At 48.5% G+C, this 27,554-nt stretch overlaps 2 protein-coding genes across 3 annotated transcripts in view; one reads left to right on the forward strand and one right to left on the reverse strand.

Annotated features, from left to right (window-relative positions):
- Nucleotides 1–25: 25 nt before the first annotated feature.
- Nucleotides 26–2,107, forward strand: adi1 (acireductone dioxygenase 1). The gene is made up of 4 exons (XM_080870361.1): nucleotides 26–246; nucleotides 692–811; nucleotides 1,205–1,384; nucleotides 1,469–2,107. The coding sequence occupies exons 1-4, from the start codon at nucleotides 124–126 to the stop codon at nucleotides 1,583–1,585; spliced, it is 540 nt and encodes a 179-aa protein (XP_080726487.1). The 5' UTR covers nucleotides 26–123; the 3' UTR covers nucleotides 1,586–2,107.
- trappc12 (trafficking protein particle complex subunit 12) overlaps nucleotides 1,651–27,554 on the reverse strand; it is a 30,189-nt gene continuing 4,285 nt past the window's right edge. For both annotated transcript variants that reach the window (XM_080870352.1, XM_080870353.1), the window contains exons 4-12: nucleotides 13,622–13,735; nucleotides 11,236–11,374; nucleotides 8,636–8,748; nucleotides 8,226–8,298; nucleotides 7,381–7,454; nucleotides 6,410–6,508; nucleotides 5,338–5,441; nucleotides 4,517–4,604; nucleotides 1,651–3,227 (exon numbers count right to left, since the gene is read on the reverse strand). In XM_080870352.1, the coding sequence (XP_080726478.1) occupies nucleotides 2,985–3,227; nucleotides 4,517–4,604; nucleotides 5,338–5,441; nucleotides 6,410–6,508; nucleotides 7,381–7,454; nucleotides 8,226–8,298; nucleotides 8,636–8,748; nucleotides 11,236–11,374; nucleotides 13,622–13,735 (1,047 nt within the window). In that variant the 3' untranslated portion in view covers nucleotides 1,651–2,984. The remainder of the gene's footprint in view (nucleotides 3,228–4,516; nucleotides 4,605–5,337; nucleotides 5,442–6,409; nucleotides 6,509–7,380; nucleotides 7,455–8,225; nucleotides 8,299–8,635; nucleotides 8,749–11,235; nucleotides 11,375–13,621; nucleotides 13,736–27,554) is intronic.

Below are 27,554 nucleotides of genomic sequence, written 5' to 3' on the forward strand. Positions count from 1 at the left end.
TTCCTGCTACATTCCAGGTACTTGAAAGCAGCACACCGGAAGTGCTGCCGGAGTCACGCGAAACAGCCGTGCAGCAGTAAGAAAGTCTGACAGCGCGCGGGTCCAGCTGTGAAGTGTTTCGTCATGGGTCTGGAGGCCTGGTACATGGACGGGTCCGAGGAGGACCAGAGGAGGCCGCACAGGCTGGAGCCGCACCAGCCGGTGAGCCTGGAGCAGCTGAAGGAGCTCGGAGTGTTTTACTGGCAGGTGAGTCCGCAGAAGGCCGCTCACGTGTGCAGGTTTTCGGGTTAAAGGTCAGCGGTTCCTGGGTGGGAGTTTGTGCAGACCCTTGATCCCCAGCTGGACCCGAACAGCTCAGAGTTCTCGGGTTTGAAGCAGGTAAAACTATGTGCTGAGGGTTCAGCTGAGACACAGCAGGTATCAGTGTTGGTCACTGAGCTGAAGCTGCTCTCAAGCACCCATGTTTTCTGCACACAGAGCAGGTGTTACAGGTCACGTGCTGAGCACGTGAAGTCCAGATACCTGCACTGTGACGCACCTTATCCATGTAACTCTGACCAAGAAGGGCGTCCACTCACTGCTGGGGTGTATCGTCATGGTAACTGATACGGGAACCACTGATGTGCTTTTTACTTTTTCTGCTACACTAAACACATCAGGTAAGGGTTTGACTGCTTCCTGTTTCCTGCAGCTGAACGCCGACATCTATGAAAGCGACCCGGAGCTGCAGCAGATCCGTAAGGACCGGGGTTACTCCTACATGGACATCATCACGATCCACAAGGACACTCTGCCCAACTACGAGGAGAAGGTAACCCACGCGCTCTGAAAGCTGCAAGTACCAGCACGTGTTTGTGTCTGCGGAGCTTTTAATTTGAAAAGCACCACACTTCCTTTTTTAGGTTTTTCACTGCAGGGAGGGAAAAGTCCTCTGAGCTTCTTCATCTCAGACTTCACTGTGGCAGCGCATGATCGCATGCAGAGGAATCTGAAGCACCTCTGAGTCCAGCTGTGCACTGATGGAGGCAGGCTGAGGGCTCCTCCCGCCTCAATCGTTGCACCAAGTCAGACTCGTGTATCGCAGAGACGCTCCAGATTTAATCCTGGTGTTAAAGATTCCCGGGTCACTCGAGCGTCGGCGGTGCTGAAACTGGAATGTGAGCTCTATTTGAAGTGAGTGAGAGGTTTCCTGTTTCTCCTGCAGCTGAAGATGTTCTTCGAGGAGCACCTCCACCTGGACGACGAGATCCGCTACATCCTGGACGGCCAGGCCTACTTTGATGTCAGGGACAAGGAGGACCGGTGGATCCGGATCGCCATGAGAAAAGGGGACCTGATCACGCTGCCGGCGGGTATCTACCACCGCTTCACGCTGGACGAGATGGTACGAAAACACGCCTTGCGCCTGTACAGTGCGTATTTGGTTGCTGGTTTGAATCCTGACTGTCTGATCTGTTTGTTTCTGCAGAACTACACGAAGGCCATGCGGCTGTTTGTGGGCGAGCCGGTGTGGAAGGCTTACAACCGCCCCGCTGACAACTTCGAGATCCGTCAGCGATACGTGGCGTCAATGCAGGGATCCTGAGAGTGCCGCGGACGCCATTCCCACTGCAGAAAAAGGCTGTCCAATCAGAGCAGAGAACGATGATGTGGACGACGATGTAGCATGAAGATTTTAATTTCAGTTTCTACTTCTTAGACAGAAATTTTAGTTTTTACTGTGAGGAACAATCAGCCACAACATTAAGACCAGAACATGACATCACCATGAGTGCTTCACGACTCAGGACGAGACCATCAGCAGGTCATGGCGTGAGGGCAGCGTCGCCCTGCTGGCCGTGAGAGAGAATGCAGAGGTCAGGTGACTCTTAGACTGCAGAGGTCAGGTGACTCTTAGACTGCTGCCCGACGCCTGGATAAGACGTGCAAAACTCCTGCCCGGTGAGCCTGGAGGCTCCGCCCCTCCACACAGAGGTCCTGGGTGGTTTGAATGTTGTAGCACAGCTTCCTTCATCAGGACTTTAACTCTTCTTTAAAGGTTCTTGTGATTATTCAGGATCCAGCTCGTTAGTGCCTTCCTGTCTCTGGATTAAAGGATAAATATGAAGCTGCTGTTTGTCATTTTTTCCCACATCAAACACACACAGTGAGCTGCGCTTTCACTTAAAACCACATTTTATTTCATTTACATAAATATGATCAGCACAGAAAGTAAACACAAATCACTTAAATATAATAATTCTTGGTGAACTCAAAGGAAACCCTGCTGCTGATATGTTGAACACGAGCGGGCCGAGTCACTGAAGCTGTCTGGTCTGCAGATAATCAGGATAATGCCCGCCGGATTCTCTGACATCCCGCCTCCAGCATCCCGTCTGTTCCTCCCAAAACACAAAGTGGGCTTAGACTTTACTACAAATTAAAAGGCGAGCTGGGATAAAGCTGAATTAAACTGGACCCAGTTTAAGTTAAAATGTGTGAAACATGAAGCCGTCCTGCCGTCTGACCAGGGAAACACCGATGTGGGCTTTTATCCTGGACTTTGCTCTGCACTGGGACTTTTATTTTGAAAATTCTTCCTGCCCCGACTAATAAAAGAGCGGGTCTCTGCTGTCTGTGCTTCAGTAAATTTGTTCCCTCTTTAACCCTCGACTCAAACATGGTTGGCCAGTTTGTAGTCCAGTTAAATGGACTACAAATGGAAACCAGCGAGCTTCCTTCCTGCAGCTCAGATCTGTTGTTTTTGAACAGCTGTGTGTTGAACCTGGAGACGCAGACTGGCTCTGGTGTGATTCAGCAGTCAGAGGGAGGCCATGAGGACACGATTTTCGGGTTGCGGTTGTGCTGCGCTGGAGGACGCTGCTGCAGGCTTTGCTCCTGTGGGTTATTGTGAGGATGATGATGATTGGGTGCCCTTCATCTGTTTCGTGACAATAAAACTCGCTGTTTTGTGTCTGGGAGGTCAAACTAAGCTGCTCCTCCTCTCAGACCAGCTTGAGGCACTGCGTGTTGAAGCTGTCGCCCTCCCGGCAGGCGACGGCCTCCAGCAGCGCCTGCTTCTTCTGCGTGCTGCGGGATGACTCCAGCTCGTACATGGTGGTCAGGTTGAAGAGGACGCTCTCGTGCAGGTACTGCGCCGGGTCCTGCTGCACCAGGCCCTCCAGCTGGCCCAGCGACTCCTTCAGGCGGCCCAGGTAGAGCAGGCACACCGCCGCGTTGTTGTTGGCCTGCGAACACACGGAGGAAGAGGAGGGTTTAACTGTGCACGCACCGGTGTAACAGTCTGAGACGAGACACTTTAGCTCCTCCCACTTTAAGTCTTCTGACTGGCTGCTCTGAGCAGCACAAAACTATTTTGTTTCTAATGGCCGACACATTTAATGTTTCCTTCCTGTCACATGAGCCAGAGTAGACACACACTTCCTCCTGAGGAGTGATACGGCTGCAGGATGCAGCCAGTATGAAGAAACTAGTTCCTACAGGAACCTGCTCAGTCACCAGCTTGGCTGTGGTTGTTTGGCGCCCTCTGCTGGTGACACTTTATCATAAGCTAATAATACAGAGTGATGGTTATGATACAAGGACATGAGTGCAGCTCAAAAAAATGACATTTTACTGTGATTTTATTACTGATCTTCATCATCATCGTCACTGACGATGTTTGTGACACGTGATGTATCTGCCACACTGATCATCAAACTTCAATATTTCACATATTAAAGTCTCAGGTGACCCGAGTAAAGACAAAGTGCAGTTTGAAACGATGACGTAGAAACAAAGTGATCCACAGCGGCCTGCCTGTGTGCAAAAGTAACCTCACCACTGTAATGACTGCAGTCAGTGTATGTGATGACGTCACTGTGGAGGAATATGGGCTCAAATTGTGCTCATAAATATTTTGTAACCTCGTAACCCAAAATATCCGGATATTTTATGTTTGTGCATCTGTAGATGAGAGTGTGTGTTTAAAAAAAATATTTACACGAGTTACAAATTGTTTTATTAAAGTCTGCTGACAGGAAAAAAGCAAAACACTGCGTGTGAAACTCCCTGCTTCTGTGTGAGTTTCAGCTTACACTACGAATTCTTCCTTTCAGCTGATTGGTCAATAAAGTACCCCACCAACAGCCAAACCCATCTGTTCTCTGATTGGATTGTTACATCTGTAATTGACATGACATTGACCAATCAGCTGAAAGGAAGAATTCGTAGTGTAAGCTGAAACTCACACAGAAGCAGGGAGTTTCACACGCAGTGTTTTGCTTTGTTCCTGTCAGCAGACTTTAATAAAACAATTTGTAACTCGTGTAAATATTTTTTAAACACACACTCTCATCTACAGATGCACAAACATAAAATATTCGGATATTTTGGGTTACAAGGTTACAAAACTCAGTTCTCAACTTTGATTTACAAGTACAAAATATTCACGAGCACAGTTTGAGCCCACAGAGGCGGCCTGACCCACTCTGTGCACTGCTCTGGGGACCGTTTGGAGGATGGCGGCGGTACCTACCACGGGGTTCTTTGGGTCGATCTTTAGCACTTCGATGAAGGAGGCGTGTGCTTCGGCGTAGTTGTTCTGACTGAGGTGGACGAAAGCCCTGAAAGCAGGAAACACATTTCAAACCCTTCCAACCTGCGTCGAGCGTTCAAACAGGTTTAAACGGGTTTACCTGCGTTCAGGTGAATCCCTGAACACAGACGAGCTCAGCAGCAACTAAACCAACCGCTGCCACAAAATCACTGCTTTTCAAAACTCTTTCAACACCTCAAAAAATGAAACTTGCAACAAGTTTTGACACCAAAGTGAAAATCATTAAGAAAATAAAAAAGGGGAGGGGCTCTGTTCAGGACCAATCACATTTATTCTCAGAGCAACCAGCCTCATCACAGCCTGATTAAACAGCAACAACCCCCAGGGGGCGCTACAGACATTACAAAAGGCCTTTCATTAATCATCCATTGATCAAAATGATATTTCAATGCTAAGATAGAAGTGAAAAAGCTGAAAAATAGGAACCACGATATGATTAATATTGATTAAGATGCCAAATTATAGATACTGACTGTGTGCATGCTCGAACCCGGGGGAAGTGATGTGACTTCAGTTTGTCATTTGCCAAATAAATAAACGGACGCAGACGATCACAGGAAGTACGAGACCGCTCTAGTTTACAGCAGCTCTGCAGGTCTGCGAGGCGAGCATCGGCGTGCGAGGGAGTCGGGTCGGCACAGACGTTCGACCTCCTCGAAATCGCACGCCGCTGAGGCATGAAGTTCACACGCTGCACGAGGCGCTAAATGAAACACAGACACACACACGCATGCAGGTACCTGTTCATTAACACGCATGTGGCGAGAGCCTGCTGGCTGCCTTTCACCGGGCTGCACTTCTCCACGTCCTGGAAGTATTGCTCTGCAGTTTTAACGTCTCCGATCTGTGCGAGAGGAACAGCATGTTAGCCCCGACCTGTGTGTGTGTCTGTGAGTGAGTGAGAGTGTGTGTGTGTGTCTGTGAGTGTGTGTGTCTGTGAATGTGTCTGTGAGTGTGTGTGTGTCTGTGAGTGAGTGTGTGTGTGAGTCTCTGTGAGTGAGTGTGTGAGTGAGTGTGTGTGTGAGTCTCTGTGAGTGTGTCTGTGAGTGAGTGTGTGTGAGTGTGTGTCTGTGAGTGTGTGTGTGTCTGTGTCTGTGAGTGAGTGTGTGTGAGTGTGTGTCTGTGAGTGTGTCTGTGAGTGTGAGTGTGAGTCTGTGAGTGTGTCTGTGAGTGTGAGTGTGTGTGTGAGTGTGAGTGTGTGTGTGTGTGAGAGTGTGTGTCTGTGAGTGTGTGTGTGTCTGTGAGTGTGAGTGTGTCTGTGAGTGAGTGTGTCTGTGAGTGTGTGTGTGTCTGTGTCTGTGAGTGAGTGTGTGTGTGAGTGTGTCTGTGAGTGTGTGTGTGTGAGTGTGTGTCTGTGAGTGTGTCTGTGAGTGTGAGTGTGTGTGTGAGTGTGTGTCTGTGAGTGTGTGTGTGTCTGTGAGTGAGTGTGTGTCTGTGAGTGAGTGTGTCTGTGAGTGAGTGTGTGTCTGTGTCTGTGAGTGAGTGTGTGTGTGAGTGTGTCTGTGAGTGTGAGTGTGTGTGTGTGAGTGTGTGTCTGTGAGTGTGTCTGTGAGTGTGAGTGTGTGTGTGTGTGTGTGAGTGTGTGTCTGTGAGTGTGTGTGTGTCTGTGAGTGTGTGTGTGTCTGTGAGTGAGTGTGTGTGTGTGTCTGTGTGTGTGTGTGTGTGTGTTTTTATAAAACTTCTTAACTCCAGCTTCACAGTTGCAGCTGTTGAGCTCACTGATGTAAATGAGCCTTTATGTGTGACATGTCCCCTTTAAATGGTTGGAGTAACAGAGGGTGGTGTAGCAGGGTGGAGTACAGACGTGCAGACCTGTAGGAAGATGCGTCCGATGCCGCTGAGCAGCTGCGCTCTCTGCTGGGGTTGGTACTGGATGATGGAGTGATAGGTGTCCACAGCCAGAACGTAGTCCTGAGGACAGACAGAACAGAGAGGACACAGAGTGACGGAGGGGAGTGGTGGGTGGCGGAGACAGGTGGAGGGCGAGCAGGGTAAAGAAAGAGCAGAGCTTAGGTGTGGAGAGAGAGAGCATTAATCAAACATATGGAGTAATAGCAGGCGGAGTGACCCTCCGTCCACCTCCACATCGCTCACGTGGCGACTGGAGCGCTGAGCGGGCAACAGAGGGGTCAGAGAGGGGAGGGGGGAGGGCGTGTGCTGGAAACGACCTGCGGAGGCGGCGTGCTGCTCATGAGCACGTTTCTAAATCACCAAAAGTTTAAAACTGGAGACGGATTAAGTTTGAAATCGATACACAGCAGTCTGCAAGATCACACTGTCAAACATGGCGGAGACAGCGTGCTGAGAACAGCTGTGACGAAGATGACTCGCCGCGGCGTGTCCCACAGCAGAAGACGACTGTATACAGAAAGACGTGAACATACACAAAAATAGTGTCAGATAAACAGATATAAGCGTTAAAGGCTTAAACTTGATGAACGCCGCGCCCTCGTTAACAAAGCCTTCATGACGCTGATGTCAGGCTCTGAATGTCACATGACCTGGTTGGAGCTTAAACGTGAATAAAATAAAATCTTTATTCATTCAGAGTCGGAACTCTGCGTGTTTAAATTTAAGCTAATGTAATCTGAACAGGGTGGTGTAATCTGAGCTGCGACCACTAGATGGCACTGTGTCTCTACCCCACCTCTCTCACCCACGCTCGCTCACTCACTGACCAAGAATCCAATTAGTGGTCAGTCTGAGGGGATTTCACTGTGAATCCTCCAGCAGGCTGGCATCAGAGATCTCTGGCACAAACGCACACGCGCACACGCACCTACCTTCATCAGCAGCAGGCAGTTGGCCATTGAGTACATGACCCGGCTGAGGCGAGACCTCCACAGCTTTAGAGACACTGCAAACAGGGAGAGAAGAAGAAGAAGAGGGGGTTTTTTTTTGGGGGGGGGGGGGGGGGGGGGGGGGGGGGGGTTGGCATCCCTATACCCCCCCCCCCAATACAGCGGGGTTTATTTTAAGACAAACACACTGCGGCACAGAGTGGAAGAGCTCATGTGCCTATTACTATTCATGGTGTGTGTGTGTGTGTGTGTGTGTGTGTGTGTGTGTGTGTGTGTGTGTGTGTGTGTGTGTGTGTGTGTGTTGGGGAGAAGAGCTAATCACTCAGCAGGGGTCTCATGTGCGAAGGCGAGGCCCGGCGTTATTGACTGTTGGCGTGGGCGGGGAGAGGAGAGACAGAGGACGCGACTGCTTTTAAAAACACGCCGTGGCGAACGCCACTGCTCATGCTCAGACTGGAAAACTTCCTGAAACAGCCATACACACACACCAGAGTGCACATTAAGTCAGGCGTGGGTTTCCACCCGTCTCCCTGGCGTGGCAGAGCAGGTGTGAGCGGATTGGTCGGGAGTGATCGGTATGGATCCACGCGGCCGGGAAAGAAGCCGTTTGGTATTCAGCGCAGGCAGAAACACCTACAGAGCGCCGCATCGGTGTGTTTGAGAGGCTGAGCTATGCTGCAGTCCTGCACCAGGTGTGTGTGTGTGTGTGTGTGTGTGTGTGTGTGTGTGTGTGTGTGTGTGTGTGTTACCGGTGGGGGCCCGTGACCTCACTCTCCTCCCACAGTGTGATGCATTCTGGGACTGCGGCCAGCTCACAGTGAGCTTACCTTGTCTGTTCTCCTGCATTAAGGTGATCATGCTGCCGTCCTCGGCTGAGCCCGTCTCCAGGTTCTCCAGAATCTGTGAGGAACAGGAAGCAGGGGGGAGGGGCTAAAACTTCAGGATGGTCTGTGCGTCTGTGTGTGCCTGTGTGTGTCTGTGTCTGTGTGAGTGTGTGTCTGTGTGAGTGTGTGAGATCTGGTTGAGTGCCAGCACTTCTGTGTGTTACAATCTGCATATTCAAGAACTCCAAAATCCTGCCATACCTGTGTGTTTACACAGGTGGGCTTCAGGATTTGTACAGCTAATGTGCTTCTGCGTGGGTGTGTGCTTTTATTGTGTGAATACTACAGTGTGTGTGTGTGTGTGTGTGTGTGTGTGTGTGTGTGTGTGTGTGTGTGTGCGCGTTAGCACCAACGGTGAGGCAGACGGTTTTGAGGTGGTGCAGGCGGTCCAGGGCCTCCTGGGGCTTAGCCAGGTACTGTGGGAGCTCGGCGTGCAGCAGCCGCATGGAAAACGGCACCATGGAGCCTGGACAGGATGGAGGGAGGGAATAAGAAACAAGGTGGGATGAGGACAGAGCAGGAAGGAGAGCGGGAGAAGGATGAGAATATAAAGCCATCCACCCACACACAGACTGCACACAGCCCTGGAGGCAGGAACCTACAGATGGCACCGAGCTACGTATGGCTGCTTATTAAACCCTCTCATCTCGCTCTCTCTGTGCGCTGCTCAGCTCCATCACTCATCTCTCTGCCTCGACATCACACACACAGACACACACACGCGCCCCTGAGGAAGAGCCTATATTCAGGTGAGTCCCCGGGCTTTGATCAGCGCCTCTTTGATATCAGCCATCAGATGTGAAAGCCTGGTCCATCGCTGCCCGTCTCTATCTCACCTTCCATCTCTCCTCGTCTATCTGCTCCAACTCGACACTCTCTCTGCTCTGCCCCCGCCCTGCGTTATAGGGTTTTATCGTCACGGTGACGGGACCTCGACGACTCTGCGATTCATTATTCTTCGTCTCCCGGGGTGTCAGTCATTTTCAGCAGATTTAATTTATGGCTTTTACTTTCATTAGTAATAGCAGCATCCTTCATAATGAAGGAAATATGAGCATGAGGATTAAACCAGAGCCTGCAGTTCCTCTAACATCCAGCAGAGGCAGCAGTGAGTCAGTCCCCAGAGATGCCCATGTTAAAATAAACAGCCTGATTGGTCAGGATAGTAGACATCATTAGGGGGCGTGGCCTCTTTGACTTGTAGGTGAATGGCAACAAAGGTGTCTGTAGCTGCTTGCTGAACCTCTGGGCTGTGTTTGTGCTGTCAGAGCCTTTTTAATCTGACCAATAATACGGCCTCTTTCCAAATATGGTCACTTCTGGAAACAAAAACACAACATGGCAGCAGCCAAGGTGCCAACACTGTGGAGTTGACATGTACTGGTGAGCAGGAGCAGGTAGGAGCTAACATCGAGGCAAGACAGCTGAAGGTGCTGAGGACAACGACCCGAGAACTGAAGACAAACAGGATAGAAACATCCTATCACAATAAAAGCCTTCAGAAGAAACAATGTCTCTGGAATCCTAATGCTTTTATTTTGAAAAGCACAATACTGCTACGTGTTCTGTGTCCCGCACGGCGATACGAGCCATGAAAATTTAAGCCAGAAGTTTGACGTTTTTCTTCAGTGAATTATCAGAACACAGAGTTCGCCTTTAGACTGCTAAATGTCTCACTGTGTCTCTCAAAGCTCCAACGCTGGGAGGGGAAAAATAACACAATTGAAAAAGCACCAAATTTGAACCGGGCCCTGCACACTTGGAGGTCTGCTAGTCTGAAAATATTCATAGTATGAATATAACAAAAAGCACAAACAGCTGACTGTGAGCGGGTCAGGTGGGACCTCTCCTTCTGAACCAGCTGCAGTAACTGTGTGCAGGTTCCGATGTCTCTCAGCCCAAACTGGACTCAGCTTTTCACGCCCGTACCCAACGGAGGACCTCTGCTCCTTCCCCGAGCGCTCGCTCGCTGCTGCGCAGACCGGGCGTCTCTGAAGGCCTTCAAAGAGCACGATCACGGGTAATAGATAGTCGATGCAAGCGGAGAATTGTTCGACTTGTGATGCCAGGCAACACAACTCATGCCAGTTTGTCTGAGAGCACCTTAGCAGGGCACAAAGCGTTTAATATTGAGCAATGGAAAGTCAATCGGTGCTCTTCAGAGAGCTGTGCAGTGTAGCTTCAAGTGTTTTTTATGTAAGGGTGTGTGTGTGTCTGTGTGATGTGTGCTGCCTTCACACTGCGGTAGCCCGAGGGGCGAAGCAGATCCAAAGTAATGGGAATACATTAGAGAGCAATTCATGCAGTGTAAAAAGAGGAAAAACAAAACCAAAGAGCTGCTGGAGACAAGTGGAGTTGTTGGAGCTTCTCGATGATACAGGCTGATATCAAGCTCCTGGCACCAACTTTCCTCTGAATATTTAATAGGACAGTGGTGGATACGCTGGTGCATTCCTACAAAAAAAAAAAAAAAAAAAAAAAAAAAAAAAAGTGGGTAAAATGCTAAATCCTGTCGTAGAGCAGCCAGCAGCCTAATAACACATTCAACGCTCGCAGAGCAGCCTCTCAGCGCCGTCATGAACACTGCCGTTCAGCCTTCAGAGGCCTCAGCGAGCAGCTCACGGACAGAACACGCAACACGCAGCGGGCTCTGCTCGAGCCTCTGACCTATGATCAATAGCAGCAGCGGAAATAATGCGAGCGTCACCGCAGACTCACCTGGTTGGCTGCTGTCACGTAAAGGCGGTAACGACATCTGTGCGATGGGCTGCGGACGTCATTTCTTGACCCAGTTTCATACGTGTGAAAGTTGGAGCTGTGTTTACTCCATGACGGTGTGATTACAGACTTTTTTAAATAAATATTTAAGTCTAGTCAGATTTATTCTTCTTGTATGACCCAGAAAACACCACGAGGAACATCGGGATACAACGCTGTGTGTGTGTGTCCATACCTTTCCTGCCTGGGTACACAGTGGGGTAGTACTCGTAGTAGAGGTCCGGCTGATCCAGGTTGCCGAAGGGTTCAAACTCCAGCTCGGCATTTTGGAAAAGGCCCAGCTTGGTGAGCAGAGCAAGCCGCACAAACCAGAGCTGCAACACACACACACACACACACACTGTGTGAGTTGGTAAACTACATTACACAGAGACCCACACTGTGACATTCAGCTGTCCTGCTGTGCAGATGAAACCCACACTCCTGAGTTAAACTACAGGCACGACTAAGACATAATGTCCTCTATGATTATCCACAGTTTCCTCTGCACAGCTGTCACAATGTGTATGTTGAGGGCTTTTATTGTGAAAGGCTCACCAAGAACCTTTTGAATGTATGAATACATGCAGCATTTTACTTCATCAACACATCAGTGCTTCCACCTCAGGCTGCAGTCTGAGTGGAGGCTGCTGTTCCACATCTGGAGGGCACTGGATTCTCTCAGCTGCTGGACAGAAGCCAGGGCTCATGCTGCACCCTGAGCCGCTCGAGCTGGAAGATGGACCGCCTCGCCACGGAAAGATCCAGAAGGTCGCGAGCGGCATGTGTAACCCCTGCAGACACGCTGCTCCCTCTCGACCCGGCTGAGGCGGCGTGCTGGAGTTAGGACGGTGGCACGAGGTCAACTGTTCAGAACTTCAAGAAGACTTCGGGAAGGACCGGCGGCCTCGGGATGAAGACTGTGACCTTTGTGGCCATTTTTATTCAGGGAGTCTTAAAAACGTTGTTTTAAAAAGACAGTTCTCCCACAGTGTGCTCTCTCCCTGTGGCTCTAATTCTGTGTCGGACCATTTCAGCGTGACCTGTATTACATATTTTGGAAATGAAAAAACCCTCAAAGGCGTGAAAAGCGTCTGAACCTTTTGTCAGCGTTGATGGTCACGTGTGTTTTATTAGAACCTGCAGCACATTTAAACAGGACTGCTGTCCACTCAACTTGAGGAGCTTTGCATGATTCACAGTTCAAAATAAGCCTTAGCGCAGGCCAACAGGTCAAAGAAGTCATTGTAGCCCCGCCCCTTTGAAGACGACTGGCTATCCGGTTGTTCAGTCTGACGTCACTAGCTGTGTCTGGGTCTAAACTCCGCTGCAGGTCCATATATCAAACGATCACTGTGGCATTACTGAGAGTTGAAAAACTGTCTAAAGTCTTTCATCTTTAATAAAATGATCAGCGTTCTGCTCTACCAGGTGTAACAATTGAGTTTAACATCCAGGCATCCATGAAAACGGAATTTATGACATTTAACGGAGTTAGAAGTTAGCAGGGAGTTAGCTCGCTAGCTTCTATCTAAATATAATATAGCATGTCCTGACTGCGGGGTTTTGGAAACAAATTAAAACGTACAGCTCTGTTATCACTTCCAGCATAAATGAAGACAGAAAACTAAACAGCAGTGACGTTTGTAGGGTTACTGAAGTTGGGCTAGCTGGTATATAATGATGTGCTACGTGACCGCTAGCGACACAGCTATGTTAGCATAATATAAACAAGCTAACCTTTTTTCCACTCGATAAAAGTTACCGTGAGTGTTCTCGGTGGTCAGGAACAAATGTAATCGCATGGCAGGATGCTGTAAAAGGACCAAACTTCAGCCAGGAGAACAACTGAGATAATCCATCCACAATACGAGGTTAGTCATTCATATACTGCTGCATGGGCTGGGCTGTAATTACATCCTAAGGTTTTAAAAACTGAGCTTAAATAAATGATTAGCGGTAATAAAAGCCGAGGGAGGTCAACAGTGATCACTGACTGTTTTAGGAGCTTTTTGAGATCAAATAGAAGAAAATACATAACATTAAACATGTTAACAACACAAAAGCCATATTAAACGCAGACTACTTTAGGCCCGGAAGTAGGATTCGTCACGTCATCACTGAACAACCGGATAGGAGGTTTAAACATAAGGGTGGGCGGGACTATTCCCTCTTTGCGACATCACACAGATCTATGAACAGAAAAACAGTTGCTGCCATGTTTCTAACATGTGCACATCCATGCAACACAACATGTGAGAAACCCCTGGAACACGAGGACTCCAACTCCTGCACTAAAGTGAGCCGGATGTTTAAGAACATAAAACTAACTGTGATATGTGGCATGAGGCAGCGACACGGCTAATTAATTCACAGAGCCGAGCACGAGGGTGGCCTCTTAATGAGCTCGCGCAGCCATCCATCTTCTGGATGGAGCTCCACAAACACACGGGGAAAATATGGCAGTAAAACGTATGAGATGAGGACAAAGCAAACAACAAAAGTATCTCAGACTGACGCAGACTCGACTGATGTCAGCGAACACGGGATTCATGCCATCGGGAACCAGTGAGGCGTCTTACCTGCAGCGAGTCGGTGGTGTGGGAGGTCGGCTGGCCGGCCTTGCCGTATCCCTGACCGTGAGCCGTCAGCATCCGGGCCGTCAGATCCACCGCGGCGCGCCAGTTCTTACTGCTCTGCAGGGGTGACGAGACACGAGGCGTCAGAAATAAGTCAGAATAACTGTTGCACAAAACAGGGAGAGGAAGCTGAGGGAGGAGAACCGACATCAGACAGAATATAATGCAGCTCAGAACAAAGAACTTCAAGAAGGTTCTGGAAGGACCGGGCGGCTCGAGAGGATTCGATGACCTTTTGTACTCAGAGACTGTTGGAGACTTTGTTTTAAAGGCACAGTTCACCAAACGTGCTTGTTCCCTCTAAAAGTGCCATTTAGATTGTTTCAGTGTCAGCCTGGTGAAGATGACAGGAGGTCAAATACCTAAACATGACTCCACCTGCGTTGCTGAGCAGCAGGACGACTCATGACTGCACCTCTGAATTCATGTGACATGACAAAGACCTTAAAGGTCAAAGGTTAAATCAGCTCATCTCCAGAAGACGCTTGTGGATGTTTTCCATCCTGCAGCAGAGACACTGAAACACTGCATGAGTCACCCTGAGCTGATCCTGCTGTGACTTTAACACTGCAGAGTGAAAGTGACCATATGAGCTCAGGTGTGTGTGTGTGTGTGTGTGTGTGGGGGGGGTCATTAAGGCCGAGAACACGAGTGCACACATGCCCAGATATCAGCATCTGCTTCCACAGGAGGAGGTACAATAGGTAAGAGTATGTGCTGGGAGGGGGTGGGGCGCAGAGTCACCCCACCCCATCAACACGCATGACAAGGTCGGCTCGCCGATTGGATCCTAAGTGCTGCGCCATTCATCACAGCCGGCGAGCTAATTAGGAGAGAGAGGCAGCGAGAGGGCTGCTCTCTTTATCACAGCCTTCATCACCACTTCCCTTCTCCTCCTCGCCTCCTTCCCCTTCATCTGACTCTCACTCCTGCCTGCCCTCCTCCTCCTCCCGTCACCGCTTCCTCTTCTCCTTCCTGTGCCAGTCGCTGCGCTGCCTCTGAATCTTCATTAGGGCGGGAAATGAAGCTGAAAACGAGGAGGCAGCCTGGATGGCCAAAAGCAGCTGCAGTCAGTCACACACACGCACACACTTCCTGCAGCACGCTACAGCACGCCGCTCACCGCCACGGGGTGCGAGAGGAAGACGGTGTCTGCGTGAGGAGGGGAAGAGACCGCAGGAAGTAAATGACCTTTAGTGTGGCCCCACATATTGGAGGGGTTTGTTTTTCAATGTTTTCTTCACTTTATGGCGCGTGAAAAACCAAACCCTGGACCTGCAGTTCCTCTATCGTCCAGCTGGGGCGCCAGCAGTGAGTCAGCCCCGTAGACTCCCATGTTAGATCTTTACAGCCTGATACACAAACTGGTTGGTCTCTATAGAGAATTCACTCCTTTGTAACACCTGTTTATATCATATTAAGTTTGGATAATTAGGGGCGTGGTCTTACTTATCTGACCAATAGCATGGCTGGTGTGGGGTTCATCGTGCTAATAGAGGTGTGAGCTCCTGTTTGTGTTAAATCCTGGCTGACAGCGCTGTTTTGGATGTTTGGTTTAACAGATAAATAAATGTTTTTGTGGCTCTTTTAAGCTAAACTCTGGTGATATTTGTCTTTCTGCTCTGTGCAGGTCTTTCTGGGCCAGAAGGAGAGGGAGGAGCAAAAATGCAGAAACATGCATTACAAGGAGCCAAACCTCAGGATTTACATAACTATAACTTCATGCTCAGACACTGTCACTGGCCCGAATGCCAGAGTGAAGCCGTGATGAGAGCGAGCAGGTCGCGGAGTGGAGTCACGGCAAACGTCGGTCTGACCCCGCCGATGGAGGAAAGACCAGTCACACACTGAACGGTGGTCCAGCTTCTTTGACCTGAGTGACGTGTGACGTCCTGCCTGCACGGTGGGTTTGACACGAGCGTCTGTGGGGACTGCCTCACCTCTGGAGCCTCCAGTGGACGTCAGAGGAACTGCAGCTTGGCACGTTTAAACGTGCTTACAGCAGAAATCAGAGCAAAGAAAGAGGATGAAGGAGAGAACGTTTAAGAGGCTGAGCTCTGGTGTCAGTTTGCATCAGCACTGATGAGGCCATCTCTGCACATCGTGGCTTCAAATATAACATGAAAACACTTTTATTAACTCTAATTATGAATGATTCTGACTTCAGCAGCATTACAACGCCTCACCCAAACTCCCACTTACTCACACTCCCCTCACACACACTCATAATTAGTCTCGTCGCGAGTTTAAAAGTGGTGAGGCTCCTTAATTGCGTTGAAGATCGGAAGTTCACTGCGCCCATCCTTTAGTGAGTTTTAAAAAATCCGGCATAACAAAGCCTGATGAACAAACGAACGCCCACTCGTTCTCTCGCAAGACCCAGAAGCCTCCAGGCGAGGCAGACATAAAAAGGCTTCCTCGCACCGGCTTTGCTTAACGCAGCTGCAGCACTGCTTCAATTAAGCCCCTGCATGTCGGATTACACAGAGGGGGTGGGAAATAAAAAAACATTCGTGATATGCTAAAAGAGAAAAAGGTGCTTTGATGCCTGTGTAGCTGGTCTGCAGACACTCGAACCAGGGGACGCTTTCCGCCCTCGAGCTGAAGGACGTCGAGTTTGGTTACTCAACTTCACGCAGCAGCCATTTTGTCTCTTCACAGAGACGCGGCGGGATGCAGCCCGACACTCCCGGAGACGCTCCTGTGGGTCAAATCAGCCACTGATGGACAAACGCGCTGCCGGACGGCGTTTGAAGGTTTAGTTGTTACCCCGGCGATGCTGCAGGAGCATCAGAGAGCTCTGCATCAGGTCTGAGGCACAAGCAGCGACGGACAGCACACAGCCACCCCAGAGCGCCGCTGACGACCTGACAGGCCTCATGGCTGGCAAAGCATCATTAATCTTCCACACACAGTCTTCATAGATGAAAATCAACCTGAATACTGGAAACACTGATGTCTTTCTGTAGCTCGCAGCGACGTGCATGCCAGCAGTGCAGGTGTAAGCTGTGAGCACGTCACACTTTAGCAAAGCTGCTCATGGACTGAGTCTCACAGCCGGGCACAGAAAACTAAACAACACACAGACCCGACTTTAAACGTAAGGTTACATTAATACAGAAACGCCAACAATCAAACAAGCCCCTCTGAACAAGCACTTTGGGGACAGTGGGAAGGAAAAACTCCCTTTTAACAGGAAGAAACCTCCGGCTTCTCTTTACTGACTGCACAGCGCCATCACAGTCCTCCCTACGGTGGCCCTGTAGTGCCAATCCCAAATCATTAATGGAGGTGGCAGAGGAAGTCGGAGCAAAGCTTTAAACACAGCGAGCAGCAGATATTGAAACTCTCAGACACGCGATGTAACGGGCCAGTCATGTTTAAATCCCTCCCACCGCCCTGCCATGCTGAACGTCACTGCTTTACTACATTTATAAAACATTTCTATTCTGTGTATTTTGCATTATCGAGCTTAATGATCTATTTCACCTCACAGGGTGAGACATACCTGTGTTGGAACATCCTGAGGCGTGACAGAGAGAAGAACAGGAGGAAAACACCTGAACTGGGATTTCAGACATTATGGGATGGAGTCACCGACCCGTCTCCTGCTGTTCTGACACACTGGAGGAGAACCAGCAAAGGGAGACGAGAGGACTTCTACTAAAGCTAAGGGAGGTACTGACATCGTTTTTGCTTCCAGGAGCTGCACTGACTGAGCAGGAAAGACTCCCAGCATTGTTAAACCTCTGCCGTGTTGATGTGGTCAGTGCAGTAGCAGAGGGGGGCTTTGATGTTAATGACATGAACCACAGGCGGACACAGTGAGACGACCACAAAACAGGAATGTTTCACAGGTGAAGGACACTGGAAACTTTCCCTCCTCATCTTTTCTGTTTTTCACTAGTTTTGCACTTGGCCTGGCTCAGCGTCGCTGCAGGGAGCATGAGGACACCTGAGAGGCTGCACAGACCGACAGTAGCGCCGCCACAAACGATTATTTTGATAGTCGACTAATCAAATCATCATCCATTGGACATAAAACGTACAGCTTATTGCACCAGCAGCATCTGCTCTTATATAGCTATCATTAGCTTACAGCTTTAAGTGTTTAAGGTCTGTGCTAACTAAAAATAAAGACAAGATGATAGTTTATTAAATTTTAATGAAATTTGCAGATTGTTTCGGTGAAGTTTAATAAACTCCTTGCTATCTAAAATATAACGGGACACCGGAGTAAATTCTCGAGCATCTCACACTTCTGATAATCAGTTGTCTGCTTGACGTTTATTCAGCTGTGTAAAAGCTATAACTTTAATCTCAGCCAAACCGATTTACTCAGGAACAAATAAAATACTAAAAAAGCCAAACAATAACATTTTTAAGTTATCTAAGTGACCAGTGTTGGGTAAGTTACTTTAAATTAGTAACTTAGTTACATTACTAGTTACTTCCACCAAAAGTAACTCAGTTACTTCAAGTTACTCGTTACTTTCAAAGTAACTAGTTACTAGGGAAAGTAACTTTGGTTTTACTCAGACTTCTCTTGTTAATGTGTTGCTAACTGGATACCCAGCCAGATTGCCAGTCTTCTAGCTTGCTTATTTGCCACAAGTGCACTGTGCCACCTACCAAAGGAAAAGATAATGTGCATATTTTCCACGAGAGAAATCCCACGCCTGGACCGTCGTTGATGTGTCATGTTCGCTTTTTACATCCAACACAAAAACTGCAGTCGTGGTGCTTTGATTGTACTCAGAACTCGGAAATTCTGCCTTCTGAATAGGAAGATGTAGGCAACACCAGACTGCAGATGAGCTGCATACAGAGCTGGACTGGGACAAAAAAAATCGTCCCGGGCATTTTGACTAGAGACCGGCCCACCATTATAGGAAAAATCATAAAGCCTTTGAATGAACATAAACACTGTTGTGACAGTGATGTACACTGTTCTGATGGTATATATGCATCAATCTATCAATCGTTTGTTGTAAGACTCAGATAATTATTTATTAAAAGCGAGACATTTTAAATGAGAATAAGAAAGTATTTCCTTGTGCCCCCCTTTCCCTGTTAATGCCCTACATGGACCCCTGGCAACACTTTGCTAGACCCGCCCCTGCACAGTTACCAGCTGTCAGCTACTTAGAAAAGGATCCTGGTGTTATTTATCTCTCAGAAACAGTTCATAACTTCAACTCATTCATGTCACCTAAAAGGTAAACCTGTTTCTCCATCACCTGTTCAGCTCTGATGATTCAGTAAGGACATCTCCTGGTTTCATCTTCATGTTTCCCTCTCACCACATATCCAAACCGACATCATGACCAGCAGGTTTACAGCTGTGGCTCCAGCAAACATCAGCTGATACTAGAAATTAATATTAAATAAATTCTAACAACAGCTGATCAAACGTGCTGCTGTTGTTTACCACGACATCCGCTGGTTTCCTCTTTCTGGCGCAAAGTGATAAACAAACAAGAGAGAAAAGCCGATCAGCTGATCATTGATCAGTTTCATGATTGAAGTAGCAACAGGAGAGGGAGGGGAGAGAATGAGAGGAGAAGAGGCAGCTGTGCAGCGTAAAGACAGAATAACTCCAGCTTTGTGTCTTTTTCATTGTAGCTGAAGTCCGGGACAAACTGTGTTCCTTTTCACCTCAACACGAAACGCGTAATATTTTCTCTGAATACCAGACGATTCTGTTTTTTAGGGAACGGTTGGCAACTCTAATAATTAACCGTATGAACAAAATAAAGTTCAACATCATTAACATCACAGCACCCACCCAGCTGTATAGAAACCCCGTCATGCTAGCTAGCACGCAGTACAAAAAAGTCAGCACAACGAAAATAAACTCCACCTAAACTTGGTTCATATCTGACCCAGAGAGACTGCAGGTTATAACTTCTTACCTGAAGTTCAGTTCACACTTGGACCGGCGGCCGCCTCGGGTCTCTCCTCCTCCTGCGTCCCCTTTCTCTCATCCACCTGCTGGCCTCCACCACTTGCTAATGTTATTGAATCTGTGGAAGCTCCGCGATAGCCACCACACGAACTAACGAATAACGAGCCTAAATCCCAGTAACGAGTAACGCGTTCCTGATTTTGGCATAATAACTAGTTACCGTGCTCGTTACCACAATAATAACGGAGTTACTGTAACGCGTTACTTAATAACGCGTTAGTCCCAACACTGTAAGTGACTCATATATGTTTAACCTGAGTAGTGAAAGACGGCGGTGGGTTTGAAGCCGGGAGTCCGCTGCTCTCGCCGGCTCTAGTGAGCCTTTCCCCCGGCTAGCTATCAAGCTAGTGGGTAACAGACGTCTCCGAAAAGCGCTTTTGAAAATATGTGGTGTCTTGATAAACTGAGCAGATATTTGAGGTTTACACAGCTACATTCTCGCCTGAAAATATGTTAAACGTTTATTTTGTGACCCAGAAAGAATAATAAGAGTAATATTAAAACTGCTGCCATTGTTGGAAACTGGAATTGGCTGAGCCGTGCTAAATCTGGGGAAAGTAGGATGCATTTGTCGGCTGCATTTAGAGAAGTCTTCGAATTTGGACAGCCTTCCTCACGTCCCTGTAACGTAATCGGCCTTCAAATGCGGCCTCCGAAGGATGCGGCCTGAATTTGGACACAGCAATGATACCGGATACAGCTTCTTCTTCTTTGGGGTTTAACGGCAGCTGGCATCCTTGTACATGCAGTGCTGCCACCTTCTGTTGCAGTCCGTTATTACACTCTTAAATCCTACTACTTATTCCTGCGTCTTTCAGGATCTTACAAAGCTTCAAATGACGCGTCGACTATTAAATTTGTCGTCGACAATTTTGATAGTCGACGTAATCGTGACAGCCCTACCCGACAGACGGACGTACACCCACCAGTAGTGTTAGTAAAATACTGTATTAGTGTTTCAACACAAAGATGGATGCTGAGTATCTGAAGCAGCTGAATCTCTAAATCAAAGACCTAAAAAGAAGAGTTGCTCTGAAAACAGCACGAGAACACGACCCTGAACAGGTGACCGGCCAAATTTCGATGCTTCTGATTGACTGCAAACCTGGCTGCACTTTGATGTAACTTTGGCAACACGTTACCGACTAAGCTGAGCAAACAGTGCGGTTTACAGGTGAGAGTCGGCCTAGCGCACGGCTCTGTCTCCTCTGCAGAGGTGATGAAGGGCTGAGGCTGGATAATCTATGAGCTCAGCTCGGCTGGCTCTCCTCTTCTTCACGGTGACCTCCGTCTCCTCTCTCGTCCCCGCTGTGGTCAGCAGAGAGTTAGACTCCAGCTCAGCACCACCCCGGGCTGCTCCTCATCCGTCTCCCTCATTAGCATCGCCGCCCCCGCCCCTCCCCCATCTCCTTCATCTCTGTCTCCTACTTCCTTCCCTCCGTGCTTCCCACCAGAGACTCTAACCTCGCTCCCCTCCCTCACTGTGCAGCTGCCTGGGCCCACGGCCAGCGTGCGTGTGCCCGTGTGTGTCTGTGTGTGTGTGTTAAACCTACCTTGGCGGGTCAGACAGACACACCCCTATAATCACTGCAGCGACCCGGCAGCTGCAGCCGGCTTTGATATCATTGCTCTAACCTTTACTTGTCATTATCGTAACCTTTCTACGTAGCTGTCATTTCCTCCGTCATTACACCTCCGCGCCGCCGAGCTCGCAGTAATGCACCGTCAGCTTCTGCGGTGCTGAAGGGCACGTTTAAGCCTTCCTGCCAGTTGTTTTCACCTTGCTGTGTTTATGTAGCTGCAGCCGTACGCTCACACCTGTTGTGAAAGTGCAGCCTAGCTCACAGGGCTGCCAACATGGAGGACGACACCAGGTTATTACAACCGCCGCTGATCGGACGCAACATGAAAAGCACTCGTGTGACGTTGTCTAGGTCAGCCTGGACGTCACCTGGCGTTGGTCACGGGGAGGGTGCTGCACCGAACCCTCAGCCATGGTAAACCTCAGATTGCCATGGTAACCTGTAGTCTGCATGGAAGACGCAAACCTGTCTGAAAAACTCGCCAATTACTCACAGAACAGTCGTCCACTCTGTCCCAGCTTCCTTGCCTCACCCCCAACCAATCAGATAGCCGATTCTGCCAGCGGCGTCTTCCTGTTAAAGGGAGTTTTTTCTTCTCACTGTCGCCAAGTTCAGGGGTCATGTGATGGTTGGGGTGTCTCAGTATTACTGTAGGGCCTTTATGTTAGAAGAACTGTTACTGTTGTAACAGTAACAGTTCTTGTAACAGTTGTTACAGTTGTGCTGCTGTATAAATATAAATGCAAACTGGAAACAAAGAACGTTCAGCTTCAAAGTAAAAGCTGCGTCTTTATAAAGTTTGTTAAGAATACAGACTTTGTAATGTGTCACGTGAAGATTCATCAACCAGATTAAGTGTTTACTGACAATTGACAGTGATAGTGGACATCATCATCACTATTCCAACAATCCTCTCCTCACAGACAAGCATAAACACACTCGATTATCACTAAATCAAATTTAACACACGTTTGTAATGACGCTAATTCAGTTTACAATAGGGTTCATTCGCTCAGTCAGCAGGTGGCGGTATTCTCGTACACTGGGGAGTAAACTGCCATTAAACGAACAGAAGAAGAAGAAAACCCCTGCACATGCGCGGTACGGATCGGGTAGGCCCAATGGCTGTATCCCAATTCGGGGTCTGCAGCCTTAAAGAGGTGGCTGTGGCTCAGGTGGTAGAGCAGATCAGCTACTGATCGGAAGGTCGGTGGTTCGATCCTTGGCTTCCCCAGTCTGCATGTCAAGTATCCTTGGGCAAGATACTAACCCCAAATTGCCCTCTGTTCATCGGAGTGTGAATGCGTGTGAATGCAGGTTAGTTTGCACTTGTGTATAGAAGTGCTTGTACGAGTGGGTGTGAATGGGTGAATGAGGCATGTTATATAGAGCGCTTTGAGTACTCCGGGAGAGTAGAAAAGCGCTATATAAGAATCAGTCCATTTACCATTTTAAGGCCGATTACGTCACAGCGACGCGACGAAGGCTGTCCCAATTCAAAGGCTGCTCGAAATGCGGCCCTTGTCACTACCCGATCCGTACCGGAAACCCGATCGGTACCCCGCATGCGCGAAAGGTGTCTACTTCCGGTCGAAGCGTTTTACGATAGTTACAGGTCAGAGTATCTGTTAAGATGTTAAGAATAATAAGTATCTCTTAAAATGTTTCCAATAATGAAGTATTTCAATATAATGTAGACAAAAACAAAAAAATAAAAAGATAGTGACAGATCGGGACTCCCGATCCTTACTGCGCATGTGCAAAGTCGGACCGTACAAATCGGGTCTACCTGATCCGTACCGTGCATGTGCAGGGGTTTTCTTCTTCTTCTGTTCGTTTAATGGCAGTTTACTCCCCAGTGTACGAGGATACCGCCACCTGCTGACTGAGCGAATGAACCCTATTGTAAACTGAATTAGCGTCATTACAAACGTGTGTTAAATTTGATTTAGTGATAGTCGAGTGTGTTTATGCTTGTCTGTGTGGAGAGGATTGTTGGAATAGTGATGATGATGTCCGCTGTCACTGTCAATTGTCAGTAAACACTTAATCTGGCTGATGAATCTTCACGTGACACATTGCTAAGTCAATATTAATAAGTCTGTAATTTGGCGCCATTCTTCTTATTTTACGGCGCTGTTGTTCAATCGGGGGACGCTCTCTGTTGAGGAGAAAAGCATGAATTTCTTTGTATACGGATTATCCATTGTTTAAATGTCCCGGGCAGTCGAAAAGGAGGCAGAGCTGCTGAGAAATGCTAGGAGCTAACTGGGCGCTAACCGTATCATTCAAATATATTGAATGTCGCAATGTTGGCAAAGAGAGGAAGTGACGTAAGATTTGCGCATGCGGGGTACGGATCGGGTTTCCGGTACGGATCGGGTAGTGACAGCCCTGAAATGCGTCCTTCATTTCCCTGAATTTTAACGACGTGGCGGTGTAGACTTCGTGGCCCAACATATCCCAGAATGCATAGCACGGCGGTGGGTGTGGATAATTTTGCCGAAAAAAAACGGCGGATGAGGGGCGCCCGAAGAGTAAACTTTAAGTACTGAATATTATGTCACTTATTTATGTGCAAATGTTTAATAACGAAGAACATTAAAACATTACGGTTGGCCACATGTCGGCAAAGTTATGTGACATTAGTGACGTTTGTACGAACTTGGTTTTAAAGCCTTTACTTTAAAATATACGCCGTTCAATAGCTGAGCTGAATCTTACAGAGAATGATCAAAGATCATGTAGAAACAAACAAATGAACAAAAGATTTTCTCCTTCATTTCTGTCAAACAAAGCTGAAAAGTTTCCAGCTGTTAGTATCATGGTTGCTAGGCAACCTGGGCAGCGCAACGGAGGCTAGACCGTCCCATTTCACAAGCCTCGCACTTCCGGCCTTAGCGGTCTTTGAGTACGCGGCCCTTGAGGACCGTTGAGGCTGCGTACTTTAAGGCTGCAGACCCTGAATTGGGATACAGCCGATATGTACGGTCCGACTTTGCACATGCGCAGTAAGGATCGGGGAGTCCTGATCCGTAAAGATCTTTTTTTTTCGTTTTTGTCTACATTATATTGAAATGTTTCATTATTGGAAACATTTTAGGAGATACTTATTATTCTTAACATCTTAACAGATACTCTGACCCGTAAGTATCGTAAAACGCTTCGACCGGAAGTAGACACCTTTCACGCATGCGGGGTACCGATCGGGTTTCCAGTACAGATCGGGTAGCGACAGTCTCCTTTCCATGTGGAGGAGCAGCGGATCTTCCCTGGCCGCCTCCATAACTTAACTCCTCGCCGTATCGCACGGCAGAGCTCGTCCACCTCATTTCCGCTGCTCTCGCGTATCTGCGATCTGATTGTAATAATGTTCCCAAACACATGAAGCGCCGTCGCAACGACGCTGCTCCATCTGGTGGCAGGAGGCTGCGTAACACTTCACCGTCGTTGGTCATCCATTAAAATTTTAAGATTTTAAGATAAGATTAAATGACTCCTTATTCTGGTACCGACGAGCGACAACAGCGACGATTAGTCAGCTAGTGGTGCACATCCTGAATTTTTTTCCCCTCGCACCAGAAGCTGAAGTATTTTTGCGTGATCTTTACTGCGATGCTCTTTTTATGTTTTATAAAAATTTAAATAAAGTCTCCTCTCCAAAGCGACCTGCTGTCGTTTCTCCTCCACACGAACAGAAATCAGATGTGTTCAGGGAAAAAAGAATGTCTAATTATTTTTACTTTTCGATTCCCCGCTGTGCAGCTAACTGAAGAGTAGTAACTGTAATCAGACTACTGAATAACAGCACAGTGGTGTGTGACAGCAGCTCCGATGTCCTCATTCATCAGCTGAGGGCAGAGAGGCCGACGCCAAGAGTCAGAGAGAGAGGAAGTGCAGACTCTCGGCCCTCCGGTGAGTGTGTTCAGTGTGTGTTTGTGTCCTCGCTGCACATGTGTGTGTGCATGAACAGTGGCAGTGGGTGAAGTCACACTCTGGATCTGCAGCATGACTCATTCTGCCAGCTCATAGCGGCCTCTGCATCACACAGGACGCCGCACGACAGGATAAAGCTCAGCGACTGATCAGCTGTCTTTAAAGGCATCACTCTTCAGCAGGCTGCACTTTTAATGGCCTAAAGCTTTCTGACATTTGCACTTCCCTAACTGTGCGTGTGTGTGCGTGTGCGCCTGCGTGCGTTCACATCCTCTCGTTTTCTGAATCTTAACCTCCCCTCCCAGCTCAGCGAGCTACATCGCCTACGACAGCTTTGATCTACGAGTTTGTTTGATCTTGGAAGTTTGAAAATTTCATAATTTATTGGTAAGTAAATCATCTGAATGCGAGTAGATGGTCGTAGATGGAGGAGGCAGATGGTGTCGGATCCATTCATCAGCCGGAGTGACTCAGCGCTCCATTATTATGTCAGCAACGCCACACAAGCTCCTTATTAAGCAGGATGCAGCGAGCAGAGATGTCGTCCTTCAGCCGGAGGCCGCGGGTTCAAGTCTGTGTTGGAAATCATCTGCCTCACAGAACAAAAGCAAGACGCCGAATCTGAGGCGGCAGCAGAAGGAAAGAAAGCCGCCTTGTAGCTCGCACTGACCTTTGAACTCCGAGAAAAAAAGAGGCGCTCAAGTATCACGTTATGTGGGATTTCCAGGTCTGTGGCACCGAGACGTGCTGATGTGGAGGAGAAGGATATAAGAGTGAGACGTGTCACAGCATCTGCACATTCAGCAAAGAGAAGATCTGAAGCTCTTCTGTGTCACGCAGCTCCACTGAGGACACCACTGCATGACTTCTGACACATCCAGTGTTGCTCAAGCTCTTCTGAGAACAACAAAACTTCACCGGCATCTCCTGCAAAAACACAGAGATCTCTGCAGCCATGCACAGGACACACCTCCTCAGACTCGGTCAACTCGGAGCTCAGACATCGTTCAGCTCATTTCTGCTGCGTCTATCCTGGAGCTTGTTTTTTGGTCTCTGCCCACGGCTTGTGGTCACGGATCGACCAGCAGCTTTGCCTTCTGCACAACAGAGCAGTACAGCGTCCGCATCACTGTCGAGCAGCCCGGGTCAGACTGGGCGCTCTGCCCTCTTTCAGCTCTGAGCTTCCAGGTGCCGACTGAACTGCGAACCGCCCCAATGAAAGGTGGAGGTTGTCGCTCTAAAGGCCTTTACTCCAAGCAAACAGCACGAAACCACACATTAACAGGTCATACAGAAATACTGTTGTTGTATATTCAATAACGGTGCACGCTGAGCTACACTTATTTCCAAATGCAGTAGTCTTAGATGGAAACTTGTTTCATGAAGCTCTCTGCGCACTGTTCTTGAGCTCATCTGAAGGTCACATGAGCTTTGAGGTCTGCAGCGATTGACTCTCCAGAAAGTCGGTGACCTCTGAGCACAGGTGACATCCTATTACGATACCACGCTGGAATTCACTGAGCAAGCCATTCTTTCACCAACATTTCTAGTCTTATGTAGACGGTAAATGGACTGCTTCATATACAAGCTTTGTACAGCTTGCCTCATCCACACTTTTAGGCTCTTTCTGTGGATTATATACGTTATTTACATGTGTGTGAAAACCTCGTATGAGGATGACAACTTCCAACCCAGAACAGGGACCGCAGGGCCCCGACCTGGACCCAGGTCTGGTGAGCTCCAGGTCTCAGCCAATGGGGTCCGATCAGAACAGCCAGGAGGAGGAGTCACAGGGATCCCAGAGCGCTCCACGTGCAGGAGCAGCTTTGGACCTTTCAGTCTTTCACATAATGATATAACTGTTCAATAAACAAGGTTGTTGTTTTACAGACATTGTTATCAGCTCGCCTCCAATAATCTAACGTCCAAACACAGCAGGAGGTGAGCGCGAGCGGCGACCTCCAGGAAAACGAAGGCCACCTGTGACATCAGGGCGGCTGCATCCATCTTTAATGGGCTCTGTGGGTAAAAGTTGTGAGTCCAGGCGAAGCCTGCTTTGATGCTCGCTCTCTCTGCTCGTCATTCATCGGCGAGCCCGCGTCACCTTCCTGCCTCGCCATCTCTCCTGCTCCGGGGAGCCACCCACACCAATCAGCAGACGGCGTATGATCCTCACACACTCACCTACGCCATATAGTGCAGCTGACTGCAGGCTGAAAGCACCATATTGAGTGTGTGTGTGTGTGTGTGTGTGTGTGTACACCAAGTCCAGAAGGCCCTTGAAATATGCACAGCAGTCCTATGCATAATACATGGGCACAGCAGGAAGAGAGAACTTGTGAGCAGAGTGGATCTCCACCTCTCCATCTCTCCACTCCACCTCTCTCCA

This window comes from Rhamphochromis sp. 'chilingali' (genome assembly GCF_963969265.1).
Source record: "Rhamphochromis sp. 'chilingali' genome assembly, chromosome: 21".
NCBI classification, from domain to species: domain Eukaryota; kingdom Metazoa; phylum Chordata; class Actinopteri; order Cichliformes; family Cichlidae; genus Rhamphochromis; species Rhamphochromis sp. 'chilingali'.

What these genes read in the sequence shown, in the direction of transcription:
- adi1 (XM_080870361.1), top strand. Translation starts at nt 124, where the DNA reads ATGGGTCTGGAGGCCTGGTACATGGACGGGTCCGAGGAGGACCAGAGG. An exon ending in TGCCCAACTACGAGGAGAAG is followed by an intron (nt 812 to 1,204) that starts GTAACCCACGCG and finishes TTTCTCCTGCAG; the next exon opens with CTGAAGATGTTCTTCGAGGA. An exon ending in GCTTCACGCTGGACGAGATG is followed by an intron (nt 1,385 to 1,468) that starts GTACGAAAACAC and finishes TTGTTTCTGCAG; the next exon opens with AACTACACGAAGGCCATGCG.